The sequence below is a fragment of the Neodiprion lecontei genome, chromosome 7 (genome assembly GCF_021901455.1).
Source record: "Neodiprion lecontei isolate iyNeoLeco1 chromosome 7, iyNeoLeco1.1, whole genome shotgun sequence".
In the NCBI taxonomy this organism is placed as follows: Eukaryota; Metazoa; Arthropoda; class Insecta; order Hymenoptera; family Diprionidae; genus Neodiprion; species Neodiprion lecontei.
This window is the reverse complement of record NC_060266.1, coordinates 25,568,739-25,593,568: the sequence shown is the minus strand read 5'-3', so window position 1 is coordinate 25,593,568 and position 24,830 is coordinate 25,568,739. Positions and strand designations below refer to the sequence as shown.

Here is a 24,830-nt window from a genome sequence, read left to right as displayed (position 1 = left end):
AAATAAATAAATGCGAAAAATGTGAATAGAACGAAGCAGTTATTTATTCAAAATGGCAACTCCGACGGTTGACTTTTATTGCATATTTCATACCGTGGACCGATCAATGATTTCTCTCTACTCAACTGTCGAAACAGTCTGTAGTAAATCTACAAGGGAATTTGACCGTTGACAAAAATTTAAGAATACAAAAACCCCTTTCGCAACCGAATTATCGCCGAATAAACCCTCGGGAATAATTTAGGCCTGAAATTTTCAGAATTTCGGCTTGCATATAATATATAATTCTTCAGTCAAAATAGGTCTGAATTAAGAATATTCGGGATATGGCTGCATTTTTGTTTTCCGAGATTTTCGACCCTCATGTACTCAAATCTTAGGTCATTTTTGAACCGCATAGCCGGCGTTTCGAGAAAACCGCTATCGATAGGTGAAAAATGACTCGACCATCGCGTAGAGCGGAAAATTCTGCATCGAATTATCTCCGTTTATCTCGGAAACGGAGTCGGGCCAACAAAATAAGCGAAAAGAAATCCTACTTACCGACGGCATAATAATTTCATAAATACAGTCGGACGCATCGGCGAGTCTTACTACTCGTCCGCCGTCGGATGTCGCGCCCCTCGGCGGGGGCGGCCACCCTCTTTGCGCAAGCTCGCTTTCGTGGCAGAGCTTTTCCACCCGCGTAGCTGGACGGCGGCTCGGCTTGTTTTCAAACAGTCCGCAGAGTCGCGAGGGCGCGAACAGGTTCGGATCACTCGCATTTCTCCTTCGGCTTAGAGCGCGCGCGGTTCGTACAAGTCGGATCCGACATGCGTTCCTACGATTTTCGTTAAAATGGACGGGAATGAGGGAGGCAACGGTTGTCTGTGAATCGACGATTTCTTTCCCATCATGTCGACGTTCACCGTAATTTCGGCCACATCGCCGACGACGAATCGCACTTATCTCCGATCGTGGGAGCGTAAATCTTAACATACCTCGATAGTAAAAGTAACGTAATACATAATATTAAACGAAACCAAAACGAACAACAACTGCCAAATCGTACTTAATAGATTTTTAACCATATTTAATCCGGTTTGATCATGTAACGATTGTAAAACCTCGCGCACAAAATTGAATTATTAAGAAATCAAAGTGTCAACCTGATGGGTACGAATATTTCTGTACGTGATAGAAGAAAAAAATAAAAATAAAATAAAATAGAATAAAAAAATTCCGAATTAGATAATACGTACGGTTTGTACATTCGTGAAATTTTAATAAGACTACGCGTTTTCTAAAACATATACAATTAAGGTGGAAATTGAATCCTCCCTTTGGGGTATATCCCTAATAAAATTGTCTCCGCTAAAATACAAAAAAAAAATTTTTTAAATTCCACATACAAATAAAATCGCGTAAGTTCTGAAAATAAATCCCCACGATTAGTTGGTTCACCCGCGAAGAATTAATCTTCGAGTAATTGCAGCAGTGATGACAGAGGGTGAAACAAGGGTGCGGTTGTTTGTGTTTTTGTAAAACACTGTGCGAGGGAGTGGTTTCGGTATGCTTGCGACGCAAAATAATAACCGCAGGTGAAGAAGAAGAAGAAGAAGAAGAAGAAGAAGAAGAAGAAGAAGAAGAAGAAGAAGAAGAGAAGAAAAAAAGTATGAAATAAACTCAACACGTGGTTTCGAAACTCCACCCAAGCGACGAGAAGCGTCTTAATTTCTTTCCAGTTCCTGCAACTCGACCAAGAATTTAATAATCCCCTCGTTTGGATGATCGCGCGGTATTTTTCATATTCCTCCAAATAAAGCGCAGAAATTCCACCCCGACTAACGCCTAATCGTTTTATTGGCTGGAATATTAAACGTCCCAGAAACAAAAAAAAAAAAATTGAAATTGTGGTCAAGTTTTTTTATTATTTTGGTTTTTGACGTAATTATCTCTTGGAACAAACTACGATATTTTGAATTACTTCAATTTCAACCATCGCAGCGAGTCCGAGTGTGAATCGAGAAGTCTTTTCGCCTGTCAAATTCTGAAATCTTCAATAATGGGTCGCAAGTACAAACCGCGATTAATTCCCGAACAGGATCGTCGTATCTGCGGAAGTATCTGCCTCTGTCAATTTACTATCGTCATAAGCTGTGTCGCTCTGGTTTACCTCAGCGTTGCGATCTACATGCCATCGCACAGGTTGGTGCGCTACAACATTGATCCATAATACGCCGATCACCCTTTTGCGCGTGTGTGTGTTTCGTTTGTTTTGTCCTATTTCCCTTCCATATTCGAAATTGGAATTCAAAATAAACAACCACGATGCCGTCCACCGTGTATGCATTGCATGATCATTATTGACCCACCATACCTGACACACTTTTATTCTCTCGCATTATCGCAACGTCGCTTGTTATACCTGCTTCGCGAATGAATTCACCCCACAGGGCTTAATTTAATTAAAGATTCAACATTAAAGGAAGGAAAAAAAAAAGATGAAATTTCTTCCCTGAGGTGGAAATGAACCAAATTATTATCCAGATTCTGAAAAACGGTGAAATCGCTGTTTCTGTAAACCTAGTAACCAAATTTCTCAAATACAATCCTCGATTTGGATTTAAAAAAAAATCATTGGAAATGTAAAATTCCTCGGTCGGCAAAACTTTGAACTTTGGCTTCTGTTGCATCCCTCGCAGACCGGATGAAAATTAATCGCGCAAAGTTGTATCCGGCTTCATTCGAATCCTGAGAGAAAACAGGTGGCCTTCATCCCGGGAGCGCGTGTTAAGCTCGTGCCGGTCTGTGATGTTCGTAATTCCTGTTCCAGGGCTTTTAACGCGGGTATAGAACCGGATCCGGTGATGTGTCAGACTGTGAATACAACTCTGGTGAATTATTGTGCCTGGGCAAGCTGCGGCGAATGGTGTCTGACAAAGACGACCGGTTTTTGTCCCCAAATTCACGCAACCGTAAGGAGGAACGGGACCAACGCTGTTTTCCAAAACTGTACCAGAACCTCCAGCATCTCTTGTCCGCAGGTGAGATTTAACGATTAAGCGCGTGGATTTCCTCGAATTCCTGGCACAATAATGTGTGACTCAAAGGTTTGACCCAGGCGATTGTTTCTGGTGAATTTATGTACCGAGGGAGAACAAAAGAATGAAAAAAAAAATTAGAAAAAAGAGAATGTGCGAAACAAACTAATCTTCCCGCGGAGAGTGGAACGCGAAGATTTTCTCCGAGCTCTTCTCCAGCTCAATTACGGAGCTTAATCCACTTCTGGACTACAGTGCTATTAATTTCCCGACCTTTTCGATCCGTTTCATTTACTCGCTTACGTGTATCTGACTCGGGGATATCCGGAAATAAGGAGATTCGTTATTCATTTAAAATTTTCGCACGTCGTAACTTGTTTATTCGTTGATCGTAATATCGCATGCAGGGATTTCGGAGTTACCTTCGACGAATTTACCTTGGTTGGAACTATTTTATTCATCGCCAGATGTGTGTTTAGGTATCTTGCGTGCGATTCGAGGCTCGCGGTGACGGAGGAATGACGTGTTTGCCAACCGAGTTCATCATCCCTTTTTAGACGGATTTTATACCGTGAAAGACGAAACCTCGCGTCACACCGTATAGAGATAAAATCGACCCCTCTGAAAAAAAATTACAGCCTCGAATTCTTGATACCTGCTTTATTCGAAGTACGCCAGTCGTTGAAGCAATTTTGCAGTTTAACGGCTGGAACTTTTCGAACGAGGCTTTTAGTGTCGTCACCTTACGTCAGAAGCGCTTTTCAACCTAAAAGGGCAAGCCGTAGTCGGTCTCGTTTCGCATGATAATAAAAATATTTCAGTTCTGTGGCAAGAGCTTTAGAAAAGAAAAGAAAAGGAAAAAAAAAACATTTCGATACGACAATTTTTTTTCTCACTGTAAATTTATTCAACAGCCGTAAGTTTGGAATTTGGAAAGTTTCCCGTCGCGTTAAAATTCAGGACGAAAATCTCCCATCGAAACTCGTCATGGTGTTTATACGTGGTCCCGTGTCAAACGCCGCGAGTAGGAAAAGTTGGCAATAAACGAGATTTGTGAAAAGTGGGATGTCACGGGACAGGGGTGGACTATTTTACGTGACGCGGAAGTTAATAAGCGGCATTTTTTCCGCAGTCCGAGACCTTGACACGTGGTAAACTGCCGCCATTCAACGTAGCGACGTATTTCACGTACGTGTACGTATACATATATACGCGGAAGTAGAAAAGATCGTTTCGGAGTAGAAAAACACAGGCCGTTACGCTTTTCCCCAGCGATTCACCCGCGAGGTAAACCTGAGTTTTCGACTCCGAGTTTTCCCTTGGCCGGTGGTAATTTCACCCTGCAAGGTATTAATGTTTCAACCGGCTTGTACGAGTCGGCGCGTGTGTTGGTTTATTAGCTAATGACAGCGGCATTCGGGTAATTAAATTCCATATCGGATCGATACGCGTACGCGCGATGCAAAAACGGCGTTTTTAATTTTTCGAAACTTGCCAGCGGCGATGTAAACTTCGCTGTTTCATCCACCCGGCTACTTCCGCCCTCCAATCTGCGTGCGTATCACGTACCCTCGTACCGGGAAGCCGTAGGCGAGGAATGAATAATTTTCACCTTTAATTAGAGAAACGCCGTGCCGAGTTAAGCCGCGACGCCTGTGCCTGAAATTCCTCTCTCGCTCTAGGCGAATTGATTTCACCTCACGGGCTGAGCTACTTCTGAGAAGACGACGCGACGTCTGCCTGTGACGTCGCTTTGCCGGATCATGGTTAAGCTCTTTCGCCCTTTCGCTTTTTCCCTTAACTGTTTACACGCCTCGATCCCTGTCATCTCGATTGTTCCAAAAGTAAATCGACCCGATTTTTTCGTTCGATTTCTTATCTCTTTGAGGTAGGCGGGGTTGTGATTGCGAATTTGAAAAGTTGCGGAACGCCAAATTTCGAATTCTTTGCTGGTGAAACGTAAAGTGAAGAAATTATACTTTGACGAAACATCAAAGTTCCGAAAGGGTAACTTTCCGACAGCACCAAATGCCGGAAGGGTATAAATCCGAAAAGTTTGCAAAGTGCGGAAATGAGAAAATTCTAAAATCTGAAACACCGAAATTCCAAATAATCCAAGATTTTCAGCATCTTGAATTTCTGACTTTGTGAAATTTCACCCCTTTGATCTGTCTTTGTTTTGGATTTTCGATATTTTTACGTTCAGGATCCTGGTGATTCTGATTTTCGGTTTTTCCGATTTTTCACGTCCACTACTTTTTGGAACTTTGCTCTATCTTGAGTTGAATTTTCAGAATCTTGCGTTTCGGGACTTTGTTGTTTCTTCAAAGTTTGATTTCTTTATTTCAAGTTTCGCCACCAAATAATTCAGAACCAAGCGCTTCCGGAACCTTTCAAATTCGGAACTTCAACCCCGCCCCGTCCTCAACGTTCGAACAACGCCAGGAACAGCTTAATTTCCAATGGGAAAATTTTCGCCCCCATAAATCCACATACAGCCAATTAACCGTAGCCGCAGGAGAGAGTACCGAAAATTTCCGTGTAATTTGATCAGACGAAGCGATTTATCGCCGAATCGCAACTGTATCGGAAAATGCAATTAGCCTTCGCCTCGGGGACTCGAATAATCGAATTAGCGATCGTTCGCCGCGTGAATTTTTCCTGCATTTCGCTTTTCGCCTTCCAGGTAAACACGGCGAATCTCAAGCGTTACAACTGCAACAACGGCAGCGAGTGCGGCTCGCTTTCCGGTGTGTTCAACTGCAGTTTGGGCCATTGTGCGAACATGAGCGAGCTCATGCTCTGCCACCACAAGGCGGACGGGATCATGGTGGACAGCGAGAAGGACAACATGAAGCTGAACGGTTTCTTCAGCTGCCAACACTCCCGGTGTACCAAAATCAAGAAGCCCTTCTCCTGCGACAGATACTGCCCGAAAATAACCACCGTCGGTGTCAACGTCTTCCTCATGCAGGACGACAACATTTTCACCGCCCGCTGCTCTAGCGCCAAAGCCCTGAATCGAGCCAACGGCAATTTGCCCGGAACCGTGCTCGAGGAATCCGTAAAATTCTGGGACGAGGAGAGCGGTTCGATTATCGCCAGTTGCCTGACCGTCGCGAAGCAAGGGGACGCTATCAGGTTAGCCATTTTTCACCCCCGTTCCTTTTCCTCCTTTCTGGATCCTCCTCTGAAATATCTATCAGCTCGAAGCGGGGCTTCGGTTGTTTTGCATAGTTTGAATAGTTTAGACTCTTCGTACATCGTCGATTCGACGACGAATCACCGAAACTCCGTGTTTCAGGACGGAAGACTGCGTGAACGGGTCTCTTATCGACGAGGAGAAGGTCCCTCATCCCTACGTGAACTTCACCACCTTCCTTGACATCTACGAGGCGAACTTGGGTCGCCAGGTCGATCCTGGGGACTCTTACGTTCCGTCCCAGAGATCGCTGACCATCTATAACAGCTCGAGGCTCTACATCAATTTGGAAGGGTGTGTAAACACGCTGAGGGGAGAGTGTCGGGATTTTTTACTAACCAATGGGAGGGACGGTGACAACAAAACTGCGCAGAGCAGATACCCCTGCTATTACAACAAGGTCAGTTGAAACACGAACGTCTGTAAGACGGATAATTGCGTTTTTCGTTTAGATCACTTTTTTACTTGAAAAGTTCGTCAAAGAATTTCTTTGCTTTTCTGCAACAAACTTTGCGTCTCCACTTTTTTCTCCGCTCGACGGTTAAGGACAAGGGAAAAGTAATCATCTCTCAATATCGGCGGCTGTGAGTTATCCGGAGAAATCGATCGCGGATGCATATTCGAGCAGTGAATGTCGTTTATTATATCGAAACAAGCTTCGGCTGGGACAATATTTTTACCCCCCTTTCTTTGTTGGATTAAAAATTCACTCACCCGTCTGGAACTCGTCTCCTCGAATCAACATATCGCTGGCTTACCTGAAAGGTAGAAGAAATAAGTATTAGATGTATTGCATCGAGTAGAGGGTGGAGAGCGTGGATTCTGTTTATCGAGGTTATTCACCGACTGGATTGGATTTTCTTCCGCGGGGAAATTCGCGTGACGTAATCTGCGGAGGATATAAAAGGGAGAGCGAATGGCCGCGGGAAGATTTCGCTACTTTGAAGAATGGGGGATGAAAGGAAGCTTCGATTTTCCGGAGAGTCGGCGCCGGTGACTCACAAACGTCGTCGGTTTTTCGACGTTTTCCGTTCCCTGTTTCCGGGTTGATTGACCTTGGACTTGGCCGGTTGCAGCGAGATAAAAGCAAAAATGATCGATTCTGTCGTCTCTCTGTTTTTATATCCCAAGCTTATACTCTTCGTTATTCGCAACGGAATTTGCGTAATTCCCCTTGAACGAAACGAAGGTATAAAAATGCGAGTGGAAAAAGGAATAAAATTTCGCCTCCCCCTTTCGCTCTCCCGGGCGACCTCTTTCAATTTTACAAATTCAATTTGCGAGTAACTTATACCGCGTGATACAATTTCTGCGTTAGCTCAACCAGATCAAACTCCTCAAACTCCTGAATTGCGGTATTCAATTTAAGGCGAGAGTATCTCGGAGAGTTTCAGCCTCAGGATTCAACAGCTCGAGTTATTACAGTCGAGTGTCTGTTGCTTTTACCAATAATCCTTTCTTCCGTATTTACGATCATATTTTCTTGAACAAAATAGGCCGTTTTCGGAATCGCAGAAACGTCGAAAGCCTCGTAAAATCCGGCGTACCTTGTTTCTGTATTTGACAGGATTTATGACCCCCGTCCCCCAATCATGTCGTTTCTTTTATCGGCTTGTACTAATATTGCGTGGCAAAACGAGACGGAGACGACTCGCGTATTATATACTCGTTTGCTTCGCGTTCGCAAAAAACATGCGGGAATTGGAGCTGATCTAAGAATTATTGATTGGCAGAAAGTCGCTGTATCTCCTTTCCTTCATCCCTTTATCCTGAATAAGCTCAGGTCCTCTTAATTGTTAAAATACTCTCCCGCGTAACATGGCGGTAAAAGGGTTTCGGAGTGCGGGAATTCCAGGCGACCCTTAACGTTGGATCGATTCTCGTTCGTCATACAGTTTCACGTAGTTGGTGGTATTTCAGTTACGCGACGCACAAACGTCACTCATTTGGCGTCCCGCGATTTTGACCCGTTATCGAGTTTAAATCGAAGAAATAGAGAGAAACAAGCGGGCTTAGAACTTCCCGTTCTCACACTGCAGGTTCCAAGTTCATAGAGAGAAAAAAAAAAGAATAATAATCAATTCGAATTTCGTACTAAAAATTCAGATTCGTGTTTAACGATTTTAAGGCCCTCGAATACCATGTTAAATGAAAATGTGACGATTTGTTTTTATTTTGAACCACTGTAATGGATCCAACATTACAAATTTTGGAAGTCTAACCTTCGATTCATCATCAGAATGGATCGTCAGTGATCCAAAAAACCTCGCGGTATTAACTTTCATTGAAATCCATTCATCCATTCTCAAGATGTCATCACTTCAATTTGTTTTTTTACAATTTCGTTATTCAAGTAATTGAAAAAGTAGTAAACTGATCAAAGCCAAAATCTAATCGGTTCTAAGTTTGGAAAAGACTGAAAATGACTTGAGGTGATTGTCTAAACTTCAAAACGTAGAAACCTAGTGAAAACTCAACTTTCGATTTTCCGTATGATTACAATAACTTCCTTGCTTCTCTGAGAACAGAGAAACGGGAGGTTGAAAAAGAGGAGAAAAGATGACCGACTCTCGTGTGAATTTCAGAACGACTCGTTCTTCGTGGTGGCGCGTTTCGACCTGGAAAAAACTCGGACGGAGCTTCTTATCGCGATAATAGTGCCCTCGATATTCTTCGTCGTCAGCCTGACCACCTTGGTGATAATAACGAGGTCGGTCAGGGTCGGCGATGACGCCAAGATGCGGTGCAGGTACTGCACGGAGGCCCAGGACAAGGAGAGCGAGGACGAGGGTCTGGTCGAGGGGACGCCAGGATCACCGGAGGGAATCGCAAACGAGAATGAAATCAGGGCCCTGGCTCTTTAGCAGACTAAATCGAGTCCCCAGGGCCTTCCGGCCGAGCTTCCGGCTGTTTACGAACGGCTGCCGCTCGTCGACCTCGAGACCGAAGACTCCTTTTGAGCGTCGCCTTTGGTCTAATCTGCCCCATTAACGTCGAATCATCGTCGTTCAGGGAACCGTCGAGACTGGGCCTTGTGGGACTCGACCCGCCTTCCTCAATTTCACTGCGATCGACCTACCAGAACAGCTGCTTCGATCAGGATCGGAAGAATTTTCCTCTTCGAAGTGAACGAATGACTGGAAGCGTCGAGTCGACGCAGACGCGGATTGCGGACTCGGTGGAATTTTCACCGGACATACATGTCGGTAATACGCTAAGTTGAATAATGCACCGATCAGACGCCCAACTATTGTCGGTTATTGGACACGGCTAGTGAATCGTCACGTATGATTATAGTCGTCGTGGGGTTGAAGGTAGATCGAAATTGGGTGAGTAAGGGAATTTCATTGCGAATTTAACGCGTGACGCGACCGTTTCTATAACGCAAAAAGAAGCTTACAATTAGCCTACGATACCCATGAAGGGGCCAAGATGATTGAGATTTTTCTTTTTTCAATCTACATTGCCTTCACTGTACTGCTGAACATAACAAAAAAAAAAAAAACAAAGTATTCACACATATACATGTGACTCTATGTATAATATACATTATATATAAATTTATATATACACATACATTTTTGTAACGACTCACTTCATTGTTTTTTTTTCTATTCTTTTTAAACCGTTCGTCCGATCAAGAAACAAACATACGAACACTTTTTACAGCGAATTATTTTTTTTAATACATCGTGCAGATTACAATTTGCACAGTTAACGGAAACAGAAATGAATCGAAACGAATGAAACGATATCTAAAACCCTTGCAGTACAACAATTATTCAACAGAATATTAAATTGCCTTGATAAAAAGAATTAATGAGTAGAAGAAATAAACGAATAAAAGAACAAGAGTTCACGGAGAAATTGTTTCTTTTTGTTGCATTAACGTATTCGAAAGTTTGTCGAAAATAATTAGTCGTAGAATCTAATTTACCGGTCTGTACCGTCTCAAGTTAAGAAAAAAAAAAACATCTCAACACAAGATTTTATAGACCGTATAAAATTTCCTCCATACAAATATAAGTGTATAAATACGTATAATGGTGTTTATTTTATAATATAACTGCCTCTATGTGGTGTGGCTTGTTTTTGAAAAGTACCAGCACATTGTTAAATATTTTTGAAACTAGTATGTCAGTTTGTAAATTTGTTGCTTCGTAAAAATGTCTCGTTTGAAAATGGATTTGTTTTCAAACATATTTTATTTGCCATACATCGCAACCTGATGAAACTGATTGTAAGTCGGAAGGCTGATCGACATGTGCAAAGTACTGTACAACTCCGTTCCATATGCAAACTGTACCTATATACACTATATACATACATATACATATGTAACGAAAACGAATAATACATATATAAAAGAATGAATCTTATTATTATATCATAATAATAATAATATATAACTAACGTGTCGCCGCATATTCGTTTCACATCTAATATATTACGCTAATAACGTATAAAGCATATTTCAGAAAGATATATAATATATAACATATATATTTATATATATATATATATATATACGATATGATATATGATGTATTGCAATCACTGGCGCAAATTGATGTACAGCACGTTGTAGAAGAAACAAGCAAAAGAATATTGTTGATCATCCATGTTTTTCATCGAATGTGTATGTATACATACATTTAGATACCATATTATTAAATATATTTCGCGGATGTAGCAATTCCAGTTAGTTATTAAAAAATGAAAATGTGAAAGTAGAGAGAAATAAAAGAGGATGGAGAAGAAGCTGATTGGAAAGCGTGTCGAATATAACGATGCATTGATTTCCATTTCCTAGAAAATCAAGCCTGGCAAAATTAGTCACGAACAAGTTACGTTTCACTGCGTCTAATATATTATCAGCTTAATAGTATCTGTTAGAAAATAATTTATAAATTTAATTCTTATGCAAACCATTGAAAGTTTCGAACAAGATCGCCACACGTGATGGTGAATTGTTTAATTACCTTGATAAGTACTAAAAATCGTAACGCTTTACACTCTATACTATATGTGCCTTCTCGTTTGTTCATGCTGAGCTCTGCGTCTGTCTATACAACGCTGATTATTATTAACGATAATTCGATGTTATATTTACTGTCTATACACCCACACACAAATATACATATATATATATGTATATACATACATACATGAATCTGAGCATTTCCATCTCTATATATATACAATAGCTTTACATACCCTGACCATGTAATACGTGTATGTACTGCAACACTGTGTTTTATATAATTGTATATCGTATGAATTTTATGTACTCCGCATATATATATATGCCGGGGATGCGTAATTCCCGCGTCCATATGAATGAAAATAAATTTACTGAAATTTACTTGCATCAGATATTCGCTTACATAAATAAAATTTTATCGTACACTCCTCTGGGGATAAAGAGAGCTTCGCATTTTCGTCGGTCTAGCGGTAATCCCGTAATAATATTATATGCATGATGCCATAAAATACGCGTTTGAATCGCGTGACAAGGAGCATTACTACGTACGTGCGTTACGAACGCGCAGATATCTCCGAAAGGTACCGATAAACTTCTACCCCTGTCTTCTTATGAGATAATATTATTTTACATATTATTCAGGCATTCGCGAAATATTTCCACTTTGCTCAGAGATAGAGCTAGGCGATCTATCATTCACACCCGCGTAAATAATTTAGGCGAATGCCTAAAAATTTACAGTGCGGTTTCGCTACGCGTTCGCTAAAATCGCGGCATGCTTCAGGATCTCGCATTTCGCCGACGCGATGAGTAGCTATCGGATTTCGAAAAGCCGTGGCATTTTGTAACACGATCTGCAAACCCGCTCTCCTTGAGTGAAGAGTTTTCCGACAAAGTGGGAAGAAACGAAGCGACGTTGGATGGAAGCCTCGCGAAGCTTTTACCGTAATGCACCCCTTGCATAAATTATGAGCAAAGGTCAACCCCGGTATGTACAAACGAATATCAGTCGGTTGGCATCTTTGAAATACCGAGAAGCAATTTGAAACGAGTCGCGTGGTTTGCGATAAGCGCAACAGTGCGAAACAGCTGGCTCTGGAATCTACGTATCGCACAAGTTCTTCATCGATCTTGCAGCAGAATAGAGGCTACATTGAATTGAGATTCATTCGAGCGTGTGATGAATACGATTATCCGCATAAAAAGTACCAGATCTCCGCCTCTGTGTCGTTCAATTTATTCTCCACTTTGAGGTTGCGGATCACCGAATTGTGAAAACAATTTTGCACTGATAGCACAGGGCTGTTGTTCTGGTTTAACTCGAGAGACGATGTTCCGCAGGGTCTAGGGGTAATTATTCGGCATCACGAAGCACGAAACTATAAAACTTGGTTTGAACCGTCGATAAGACTCCTCGGACTATTCTTCTTGTTCCTAGCAAACGCCCTCGAATCACGCGAAACCACGTCGTGCCAGGTAAATCAGCGAACCCGAGTTACAATGCGTGCTAAACAGAGCATCGCTAATCACCAATTAGGAGCCAACGGATTAGAAAAGTCATCGGATTCGTGGCGGGAAATTTTGTCCGAAACTAGGTAGATTGAGCCAAGTCCGATAAACTGGACCCGACGGATGGAGGTTCCAGTATTTTTCTGGAAAGAAATTCTTTCCGGAAAGCACAAAGCGGTATCATGAAAAAAATTACCGACGTGATGGAAAGTAAAAAAGATGAAAGAAGTTTTATAAATGGGGTGGATTTTTCCCCGACAGGTCTACTTTTTTCACCCCATCGTTGTGACCGTTGTAATCCTGTTTGAGTTTCGATGGGCTTTCGCGAATGGAACAAACCTAAGGGTGATCGATCTCTCCTGTTTGTTTACGGGATCATGGATAAGAATCGTCGATTTGTATTGTCGACTCTAGATTACCTTGTTGTCTTGTTTTCTTCGCGTTAGAAGTCACACTCTGCGAATGCCAGGACGGCTTTTTCATACGGTTACGGTTTTTTTTTCTTAACATTTGTTAGAGGGGCCCTGGGGCGCGCAGCTATACTCACAACCCTTCGCCTTTCAGACTATACCGCATCCATATGTAAGTATTGATTGCAAGGCTCAACAGACGCAGAAGGGCGGAAGGTCACCGTAAGGTCAGCCGGGTGCAATGTTCACCTGGACTCCACCTCGGCTATGATTGCAACCTTCCGTTGACCGATAGAATTCAAATTTTAGCAATTACTGGCTGTCCGATTTTTCTATGGAGTTTAAAACTGATTAAAAACAATTTTTTGCTGCTTAGCTCAGCCCGAGAATGATCCCGTGCATCCTCCTGCTGAGCACCATAAGCGGCGTTCAATACGACAGTGATCACTGTTCTTGCTTCCTCGCTAAAGATAAAGTCAGAACGAATAGAAAGTTCACGTCGGTCACCAATAGGTATGAAGTATGCAGTGATCGATGAAGTGACACACGGACTCATCGGCGATCGATCACCACTTCCATGAAGGTGAGCCATCAAACAACCGATGTTACGTATAACCAAACGTGTTACCGTATGGTAGAATTTGCGTTTACCCCTACATGCTGCGTTATCAACCCCTACAATTTGGTCGCTTCACCCGCGGTTGGTACATAAGAAACCATCGCTGACGGAAAGTGGTCTGACAATATATATATAAATATATATATACGTAAGTGAATACCTTGAATTGTTCCTGGCGTTTATAAGCGTGCAGCATAAGCATCTTCCGTTCATCTTCAGACATGATTGGTTCCCTTCCCGGCTTCCCAGAGCCTCTTTTGTGCAGCTTAACGATAACCTTAGTCTTCTCGTTCCGGCCAAGATAGTCCTTGACCTTCTTACCCCGCAGCATCTCTTTGCCGGAGAACCAGAGTTGGGCCATATTCACGTCCATGACCTTGTGGAGCAGAAGAAATGTGCTTGGATTAATTGGGCTAAATAACCGTGTCGTTATCCTGAAACTCAGTGAAATTACATCCAGCCACACCTGCAGTTTATCGGTTTTTAGGGCTTACCTCGAGGGAGGCTTGAGTACCACTAAGATCCTCGGTATTTTCAAATTCCTGGCGAATTACGTCGTGCGGTGGCAGTCCCATTGGGTAAACGATCGTGACGGCACCTCGCAGATTGTCCAGAGCTGTCTGGACCGTCTTTTGAGTGACTAATATATTCTGCTGCACTAGTTTCTGCCGGTAATGGTGAAGGACGTGTTAATTGTGCATTAACGAACCTTTATACTTAGATCAGTTACAAACGAACCTTTGAAGTCATCGCACGAGCTTCGTCGATCGTCTTCTTCAAGACTTCTCGCATTTTCTCGTTTGGCTGTCTGCCGTTTCTACGACCTACGGAAGAGGGTTTTGAGTATTTCGAAGGTGAAAGGGGGGTTCTCGATACTTACCTACGATATCCTTGTTCATGGTCCAGCCACCCATAGGGCAGCACTTCTCTCCCCACTCATCTCTCAGCCTGAGTTCCTCGACTTGCTCGTCAGTCAGGCCCATCATATCGTGTGGCAGCATCGTGCCATGCTTGATCAATTCTTCAATTTCTGTTTCAACGATTGATTAAGGATTGTGTAATATATTTTCTGTTGACTCTACATATTTTCATATTGAACCGTTATTATAGAATTGATGATATTTATATTTTAGCATTCTTGTAACGCATTTTTACCATAGCAAATTCTCGAGACTTTTAAACGACCGTTGTAAATGGTCGTAACGTCGCTAATCACCTCATCGACACTAGTCTCGACGCTGGTGTCAAACAGAAATTGAGTTTCATCTCCTTTCTTTACTTGCAGCCGAACCATTGCACAGATATAGAAGAAACGAGTAAGCAAAGTGGATATTCAAGTTGACGTGATCCTTTGACAGCAAGATGAAATACGAATAATCTTAACAACTAACACTTTATTGGTTAAATCACAGGCCCCTTGGCGTCAAGCTGATGTCAAATTCATGTGCAGGAAGAATTGAAGTAAACAACTGAGTGAGCGCCAGTATGCAGTGTGACGTGTGTACGGATGATATACGTAACTATAGCGACCGTGGAGCATTGATCTAACAAGCTAGTTTTCTAAACAGTGAGATGCCTCAGTGCAACATGTATGGTAAAATAATGAACGAAAGTCAAACAATCGCGATACTCTGGAATGCGAAATAAAAGGTAATATTCATATCTAACGAGAGGTTCAAGACCGATTATAGATTGCAGACTCAAAAGGTATGATGAATAGAGTATTGAAGGGAGGTTGGATACTGCAGAATAAGTTTGCAATTTTGAAAAGTGCTGGAATAAATTCTTTCATGCACTGTTCGGCCGTGATTTTGCAAGAGAAATCGATTGGGCGCAGTCACAATACGCTGCGATCAACGCATCAAAATTTACAGCCAAAAAACGAAAACCTGTGATTTCGAAATTTTTCAGCAGGTGCTTTTTCCGTCGTAATTTCTCTCCTGTTGATCCCACGCTGTTTTCGCTGCGTTTTCTGAGTTCCTGGGGGTCCAATTGGTCAGAAAAGGGTCATACAAATCGAATCGGAGACTAAAAGTTTTTCGCCCGAAAAAACAGCAAGGCTTACCCCTTTGTATTTTTGGCGAAAATTTTCGCGATTTTGAAAAGTGCTGGAATAAATTAATCGTGGCACTATTCTGACGTAATTTTGCAAGAGAAATCGATTGGGCGCAGTCCCAATACGCTGCGATCAACGCATCAAAATTTACAGCCAAAAAACGAAAACCTGTGATTTCGACATTTTTCAGCAGGTGCTTTTTCCGTCGTAATTTCTCTCCTGTTGATCCCACGCTGTTTTCGCTGCGTTTTATGAGTTCCTGGGGGTCCAATTGGTCAGAAAAGGGTCATACAAATCGAATCGGAGACTAAAAGTTTTTCGCCCGAAAAAACAGCAAGGCTTACCCCTTTGTATTTTTGGCGAAAATTTTCGCGATTTTGAAAAGTGCTGGAATAAATTAATCGTGGCACTATTCTGACGTAATTTTGCAAGAGAAATCGATTGGGCGCAGTCCCAATACGCTGCGATCAACGCATCAAAATTTACAGCCAAAAAACGAAAACCTGTGATTTCGACATTTTTCAGCAGGTGCTTTTTCCGTCGTAATTTCTCTCCTGTTGATCCCACGCTGTTTTCGCTGCGTTGTCTGAGTTCCTGGGGGTCCAATTGGTCAGAAAAGGGTCATACAAATCGAATCGGAGACTAAAAGTTTTTCGCCCAAAAAAACAGCAAGGCTTACCCCTTTGTATTTTTGGCGAAAATTTTCGCGATTTTGAAAAGTGCTGGAATAAATTAATCGTGGCACTATTCTGACGTAATTTTGCAAGAGAAATCGATTGGGCGCAGTCCCAATACGCTGCGATCAACGCATCAAAATTTACAGCCAAAAAACGAAAACCTGTGATTTCGACATTTTTCAGCAGGTGCTTTTTCCGTCGTAATTTCTCTCCTGTTGATCCCACGCTGTTTTCGCTGCGTTTTCTGAGTTCCTGGGGGTCCAATTGGTCAGAAAAGGGTCATACAAATCGAATCGGAGACTAAAAGTTTTTCGCCCAAAAAAACAGCAAGGCTTACCCCTTTGTATTTTTGGCGAAAATTTTCGCGATTTTGAAAAGTGCTGGAATGAATTAATCGTGGCACTATTCTGACGTAATTTTGCAAGAGAAATCGATTGGGCGCAGTCCCAATACGCTGCGATCAACGTATCAAAATTTACAGCCAAAAAACGAAAACCTGTGATTTCGACATTTTTCAGCAGGTGCTTTTTCCGTCGTAATTTCTCTCCTGTTGATCCCACGCTGTTTTCGCTGCGTTTTCTGAGTTCCTGGGGGTCCAATTGGTCAGAAAAGGGTCATACAAATCGAATCGGAGACTAAAAGTTTTTTGCCCGAAAAAACAGCAAGGCTTACCCCTTTGTATTTTTGGCGAAAATTTTCGCGATTTTGAAAAGTGCTGGAATAAATTAATCGTGGCACTATTCTGACGTAATTTTGCAAGAGAAATCGATTGGGCGCAGTCACAATACGCTGCGATCAACGCATCAAAATTTACAGCCAAAAAACGAAAACCTGTGATTTCGACATTTTTCAGCAGGTGCTTTTTCCGTCGTAATTTCTCTCCTGTTGATCCCACGCTGTTTTCGCTGCGTTTTCTGAGTTCCTGGGGGTCCAATTGGTCAGAAAAGGGTCATACAAATCGAATCGGAGACTAAAAGTTTTTCGCCCAAAAAAACAGCATGGCTTGCCCCTTTGTATTTTTGGCGAAAATTTTCGCGATTTTGAAAAGTGCTGGAATAAATTAATCGTGGCACTATTCTGACGTAATTTTGCAAGAGAAATCGATTGGGCGCAGTCCCAATACGCTGCGATCAACGCATCAAAATTTACAGCCAAAAAACGAAAACCTGTGATTTCGACATTTTTCAACAGGTGCTTTTTCCGTCGTAATTTCTCTCCTGTTGATCCCACGCTGTTTTCGCTGCGTTTTCTGAGTTCCTGGGGGTCCAATTGGTCAGAAAAGGGTCATACAAATCGAATCGGAGACTAAAAGTTTTTCGCCCGAAAAAACAGCAAGGCTTACCCCTTTGTATTTTTGGCGAAAATTTTCGCGATTTTGAAAAGTGCTGGAATAAATTAATCGTGGCACTATTCTGACGTAATTTTGCAAGAGAAATCGATTGGGCGCAGTCACAATACGCTGCGATCAACGCATCAAAATTTACAGCCAAAAAACGAAAACCTGTGATTTCGACATTTTTCAGCAGGTGCTTTTTCCGTCGTAATTTCTCTCCTGTTTATCCCACGCTGTTTTCGCTGCGTTGTCTGAGTTCCTGGGGGTCCAATTGGTCAGAAAAGGGTCATACAAATCGAATCGGAGACTAAAAGTTTTTCGCCCAAAAAAACAGCAAGGCTTACCCCTTTGTATTTTTGGCGAAAATTTTCGCGATTTTGAAAAGTGCTGGAATAAATTGATCGTGGCACTATTCTGACGTAATTTTGCAAGAGAAATCGATTGGGCGCAGTCCCAATACGCTGCGATCAACGCATCAAAATTTACAGCCAAAAAACGAAAACCTGTGATTTCGACATTTTTCAGCAGGTGCTTTTTCCGTCGTAATTTCTCTCCTGTTGATCCCACGCTGTTTTCGCTGCGTTTTCTGAGTTCCTGGGGGTCCAATTGGTCAGAAAAGGGTCATACAAATCGAATCGGAGACTAAAAGTTTTTCGCCCAAAAAAACAGCAAGGCTTACCCCTTTGTATTTTTGGCGAAAATTTTCGCGATTTTGAAAAGTGCTGGAATTAATTAATCGTGGCACTATTCTGACGTAATTTTGCAAGAGAAATCGATTGGGCACAGTCCCAATACGCTGCGATCAACGCATCAAAATTTACAGCCAAAAAACGAAAACCTGTGATTTCGACATTTTTCAGCAGGTGCTTTTTCCGTCGTAATTTCTCTCCTGTTGATCCCACGCTGTTTTCGCTGCGTTTTCTGAGTTCCTGGGGGTCCAATTGGTCAGAAAAGGGTCATACAAATCGAATCGGAGACTAAAAGTTTTTTGCCCGAAAAAACAGCAAGGCTTACCCCTTTGTATTTTTGGCGAAAATTTTCGCGATTTTGAAAAGTGCTGGAATAAATTAATCGTGGCACTATTCTGACGTAATTTTGCAAGAGAAATCGATTGGGCGCAGTCCCAATACGCTGCGATCAACGCATCAAAATTTACAGCCAAAAAACGAAAACCTGTGATTTCGACATTTTTCAGCAGGTGCTTTTTCCGTCGTAATTTCTCTCCTGTTGATCCCACGCTGTTTTCGCTGCGTTTTCTGAGTTCCTGGGGGTCCAATTGGTCAGAAAAGGGTCATACAAATCGAATCGGAGACTAAAAGTTTTTCGCCCAAAAAAACAGCAAGGCTTACCCCTTTGTATTTTTGGCGAAAATTTTCGCGATTTTGAAAAGTGCTGGAATAAATTAATCGTGGCACTATTCTGACGTAATTTTGCAAGAGAAATCGATTGGGCGCAGTCACAATACGCTGCGATCAACGCATCAAAATTTACAGCCAAAAAACGAAAACCTGTGATTTCGACATTTTTCAGCAGGTGCTTTTTCCGTCGTAATTTCTCTCCTGTTGATCCCACGCTGTTTTCGCTGCGTTTTCTGAGTTCCTGGGGGTCCAATTGGTCAGAAAAGGGTCATACAAATCGAATCGGAGACTAAAAGTTTTTCGCCCAAAAAAACAGCAAGGCTTACCCCTTTGTATTTTTGGCGAAAATTTTCGCGATTTTGAAAAGTGCTGGAATTAATTAATCGTGGCACTATTCTGACGTAATTTTGCAAGAGAAATCGATTGGGCACAGTCCCAATACGCTGCGATCAACGCATCAAAATTTACAGCCAAAAAACGAAAACCTGTGATTTCGACATTTTTCAGCAGGTGCTTTTTCCGTCGTAATTTCTCTCCTGTTGATCCCACGCTGTTTTCGCTGCGTTTTCTGAGTTCCTGGGGGTCCAATTGGTCAGAAAAGGGTCATACAAATCGAATCGGAGACTAAAAGTTTTTCGCCCAAAAAAACAACAAGGCTTACCCCTTTGTATTTTTGGCGAAAATTTTCGCGATTTTGAAAAGTGCTGGAATAAATTAATCGTGGCACTATTCTGACGTAATTTTGCAAGAGAAATCGATTGGGCGCAGTCACAATACGCTGCGATCAACGCATCAAAATTTACAGCCAAAAAACGAAAACCTGTGATTTCGACATTTTTCAGCAGGTGCTTTTTCCGTCGTAATTTCTCTCCTGTTGATCCCACGCTGTTTTCGCTGCGTTTTCTGAGTTCCTGGGGGTCCAATTGGTCAGAAAAGGGTCATACAAATCGAATCGGAGACTAAAAGTTTTTCGCCCAAAAAAACAGCAAGGCTTACCCCTTTGTATTTTTGGCGAAAATTTTCGCGATTTTGAAAAGTGCTGGAATAAATTAATCGTGGCACTATTCTGACGTAATTTTGCAAGAGAAATCGATTGGGCGCAGTCCCAATACGCTGCGATCAACGCATCAAAATTTACAGCCAAAAAACGAAAACCTGTGATTTCGACATTTTTCAGCAGGTGCTTTTTCCGTCGTAATTTCTCTCCTGTTGATCCCACGCTGTTTTCGCTGCGTTTTCTGAGTTCCTGGGGGTCCAATTGGTCAGAAAAGGGTCATACAAATCGAATCGGAGACTAAAAGTTTTTCGCCCAAAAAAACAGCAAGGCTTACCCCTTTGTATTTTTGGCGAAAATTTTCGCGATTTTGAAAAGTGCTGGAATAAATTAATCGTGGCACTATTCCGACGTAATTTTGCAAGAGAAATCGATTGGGCGCAGTCCCAATACGCTGCGATCAACGCATCAAAATTTACAGCCAAAAAACGAAAACCTGTGATTTCGACATTTTTCAGCAGGTGCTTTTTCCGTCGTAATTTCTCTCCTGTTGATCCCACGCTGTTTTCGCTGCGTTTTCTGAGTTCCTGGGGGTCCAATTGGTCAGAAAAGGGTCATACAAATCGAATCGGAGACTAAAAGTTTTTCGCCCAAAAAAACAGCAAGGCTTACCCCTTTGTATTTTTGGCGAAAATTTTCGCGATTTTGAAAAGTGCTGGAATAAATTAATCGTGGCACTATTCTGACGTAATTTTGCAAGAGAAATCGATTGGGCGCAGTCCCAATACGCTGCGATCAACGCATCAAAATTTACAGCCAAAAAACGAAAACCTGTGATTTCGACATTTTTCAGCAGGTGCTTTTTCCGTCGTAATTTCTCTCCTGTTGATCCCACGCTGTTTTCGCTGCGTTTTCTGAGTTCCTGGGGGTCCAATTGGTCAGAAAAGGGTCATACAAATCGAATCGGAGACTAAAAGTTTTTCGCCCGAAAAAACAGCAAGGCTTAACCCTTTGTATTTTTGGCGAAAATTTTCGCGATTTTGAAAAGTGCTGGAATAAATTAATCGTGGCACTATTCTGACGTAATTTTGCAAGAGAAATCGATTGGGCGCAGTCCCAATACGCTGCGATCAACGCATCAAAATTTACAGCCAAAAAACGAAAACCTGTGATTTCGACATTTTTCAGCAGGTGCTTTTTCCGTCGTAATTTCTCTCCTGTTGATCCCACGCTGTTTTCGCTGCGTTTTCTGAGTTCCTGGGGGTCCAATTGGTCAGAAAAGGGTCATACAAATCGAATCGGAGACTAAAAGTTTTTCGCCCAAAAAAACAGCAAGGCTTGCCCCTTTGTATTTTTGGCGAAAATTTTCGCGATTTTGAAAAGTGCTGGAATAAATTAATCGTGGCACTATTCTGACGTAATTTTGCAAGAGAAATCGATTGGGCGCAGTCACAATACGCTGCGATCAACGCATCAAAATTTACAGCCAAAAAACGAAAACCTGTGATTTCGACATTTTTCAGCAGGTGCTTTTTCCGTCGTAATTTCTCTCCTGTTGATCCCACGCTGTTTTCGCTGCGTTTTCTGAGTTCCTGGGGGTCCAATTGGTCAGAAAAGGGTCATACAAATCGAATCGGAGACTAAAAGTTTTTCGCCCAAAAAAACAGCAAGGCTTACCCCTTTGTATTTTTGGCGAAAATTTTCGCGATTTTGAAAAGTGCTGGAATAAATTAATCGTGGCACTATTCTGACGTAATTTTGCTAGAGAAATCGATTGGGCGCAGTCCCAATACGCTGCGATCAACGCATCAAAATTTACAGCCAAAAAACGAAAACCTGTGATTTCGACATTTTTCAGCAGGTGCTTTTTCCGTCGTAATTTCTCTCCTGTTGATCCCACGCTGTTTTCGCTGCGTTTTCTGAGTTCCTGGGGGTCCAATTGGTCAGAAAAGGGTCATACAAATCGAATCGGAGACTAAAAGTTTTTCGCCCAAAAAAACAGCAAGGCTTACCCCTTTGTATTTTTGGCGAAAATTTTCGCGATTTTGAAAAGTGCTGGAATAAATTAATCGTGGCACTATTCTGACGTAATTTTGCAAGAGAAATCGATTGGGCGCAGTCACAATACGCTGCGATCAACGCATCAAAATTTACAGCCAAAAAACGAAAACCTGTGATTTCGACATTTTTCAGCAGGTGCTTTTTCCGTCGTAATTTCTCTCCTGTTGATCCCACGCTGTTTTCGCTGTGTTGTCTGAGTTCCTGGGGGTCCAATTGGTCAGAAAAGGGTCATACAAATCGAATCGGAGACTAAAAGTTTTTCGCCCAAAAAAACAGCAAGGCTTACCCCTTTGTATTTTTGGCGAAAATTTTCGCGATTTTGAAAAGTGCTGGAATAAATTAATCGTGGCACTATTGTGACGTAATTTTGCAAGAGAAATCGATTGGGCGCAGTCCCAATACGCTGCGATCAACGCATCAAAATTTACAGCCAAAAAACGAAAACCTGTGATTTCGACATTTTTCAGCAGGTGCTTTTTCCGTCGTAATTTCTCTCCTGTTGATCCCACGCTGTTTTCGCTGCGTTTTCTGAGTTCCTGGGGGTCCAATTGGTCAGAAAAGGGTCATACAAATCGAATCGGAGACTAAAAGTTTTTCGCCCAAAAAAACAGCAAGGCTTACCCCTTTGTATTTTTGGCGAAAATTTTCGCGATTTTGAAAAGTGCTGGAATAAATTAATCGTGGCACTATTCTGACGTAATTTTGCAAGAGAAATCGATTGGGCGCAGTCCCAATACACTGCGATCAACGCATCAAAATTTACAGCCAAAAAACGAAAACCTGTGATTTCGACATTTTTCAGCAGGTGCTTTTTCCGTCGTAATTTCTCTCCTGTTGATCCCACGCTGTTTTCGCTGCGTTTTCTGAGTTCCTGGGGGTCCAATTGGTCAGAAAAGGGTCATACAAATCGAATCGGAGACTAAAAGTTTTTCGCCCAAAAAAACAGCAAGGCTTACCCCTTTGTATTTTTGGCGAAAATTTTCGCGATTTTGAAAAGTGCTGGAATAAATTAATCGTGGCACTATTCTGACGTAATTTTGCAAGAGAAATCGATTGGGCGCAGTCCCAATACGCTGCGATCAACGCATCAAAATTTACAGCCAAAAAACGAAAACCTGTGATTTCGACATTTTTCAGCAGGTGCTTTTTCCGTCGTAATTTCTCTCCTGTTGATCCCACGCTGTTTTCGCTGCGTTTTCTGAGTTCCTGGGGGTCCAATTGGTCAGAAAAGGGTCATACAAATCAAATCGGAGACTAAAAGTTTTTCGCCCGAAAAAACAGCAAGGCTTAACCCTTTGTATTTTTGGCGAAAATTTTCGCGATTTTGAAAAGTGCTGGAATAAATTAATCGTGGCACTATTCTGACGTAATTTTGCAAGAGAAATCGATTGGGCGCAGTCCCAATACGCTGCGATCAACGCATCAAAATTTACAGCCAAAAAACGAAAACCCGTGATTTCGACATTTTTCAACAGGTGCTTTTTCCGTCGTAATTTCTCTCCTGTTGATCCCACGCTGTTTTCGCTGCGTTTTCTGAGTTCCTGGGGGTCTAATTGGTCAGAAAAGGGTCATACAAATCGAATCGGAGACTAAAAGTTTTTCGCCCAAAAAAACAGCAAGGCTTACTCCTTTGTATTTTTGGCGAAAATTTTCGCGATTTTGAAAAGTGCTGGAATAAATTAATCGTGGCACTATTCTGACGTAATTTTGCAAGAGAAATCGATTGGGCGCAGTCCCAATACGCTGCGATCAACGCATCAAAATTTACAGCCAAAAAACGAAAACCTGTGATTTCGACATTTTTCAGCAGGTGCTTTTTCCGTCGTAATTTCTCTCCTGTTGATCCCACGCTGTTTTCGCTGCGTTTTCTGAGTTCCTGGGGGTCCAATTGGTCAGAAAAGGGTCATACAAATCGAATCGGAGACTAAAAGTTTTTCGCTCAAAAAAACAGCAAGGCTTACCCCTTTGTATTTTTGGCGAAAATTTTCGCGATTTTGAAAAGTGCTGGAATAAATTAATCGTGGCACTATTCTGACGTAATTTTGCAAGAGAAATCGATTGGGCGCAGTCCCAATACGCTGCGATCAACGCATCAAAATTTACAGCCAAAAAACGAAAACCTGTGATTTCGACATTTTTCAGCAGGTGCTTTTTCCGTCGTAATTTCTCTCCTGTTGATCCCACGCTGTTTTCGCTGCGTTTTCTGAGTTCCTGGGGGTCCAATTGGTCAGAAAAGGGTCATACAAATCGAATCGGAGACTAAAAGTTTTTCGCCCAAAAAAACAGCAAGGCTTACCCCTTTGTATTTTTGGCGAAAATTTTCGCGATTTTGAAAAGTGCTGGAATAAATTAATCGTGGCACTATTCTGACGTAATTTTGCAAGAGAAATCGATTGGGCGCAGTCCCAATACGCTGCGATCAACGCATCAAAATTTACAGCCAAAAAACGAAAACCTGTGATTTCGACATTTTTCAGCAGGTGCTTTTTCCGTCGTAATTTCTCTCCTGTTGATCCCACGCTGTTTTCGCTGCGTTTTCTGAGTTCCTGGGGGTCCAATTGGTCAGAAAAGGGTCATACAAATCGAATCGGAGACTAAAAGTTT

The 24,830-nt window shown here is 42.0% G+C and overlaps 2 protein-coding genes across 2 annotated transcripts in view; one reads left to right on the top strand and one right to left on the bottom strand.

Moving 5' to 3' along the window:
• The window catches only part of LOC107226750 (cilia- and flagella-associated protein 298), a 40,082-nt gene extending 24,972 nt beyond the window's left edge, over positions 1 to 15,110 (bottom strand). The window contains exons 1-5 of the mRNA XM_015667671.2: positions 14,903 to 15,110; positions 14,628 to 14,777; positions 14,486 to 14,571; positions 14,242 to 14,412; positions 13,908 to 14,123 (exon numbers count right to left, since the gene is read on the bottom strand). Of these exons, the coding sequence (XP_015523157.1) occupies positions 13,908 to 14,123; positions 14,242 to 14,412; positions 14,486 to 14,571; positions 14,628 to 14,777; positions 14,903 to 15,041 (762 nt within the window). The 5' untranslated portion in view covers positions 15,042 to 15,110. The remainder of the gene's footprint in view (positions 1 to 13,907; positions 14,124 to 14,241; positions 14,413 to 14,485; positions 14,572 to 14,627; positions 14,778 to 14,902) is intronic.
• LOC107226729 lies at positions 708 to 10,237 on the top strand. Its single transcript, XM_015667640.2, has 5 exons — positions 708 to 2,187; positions 2,816 to 3,026; positions 5,710 to 6,164; positions 6,328 to 6,625; positions 8,811 to 10,237. Exons 1-5 carry the CDS (start codon positions 2,045 to 2,047, stop codon positions 9,087 to 9,089), a joined length of 1,386 nt encoding a protein of 461 aa, XP_015523126.2. The 5' UTR covers positions 708 to 2,044; the 3' UTR covers positions 9,090 to 10,237.
• Positions 15,111 to 24,830: the final 9,720 nt, after the last annotated feature.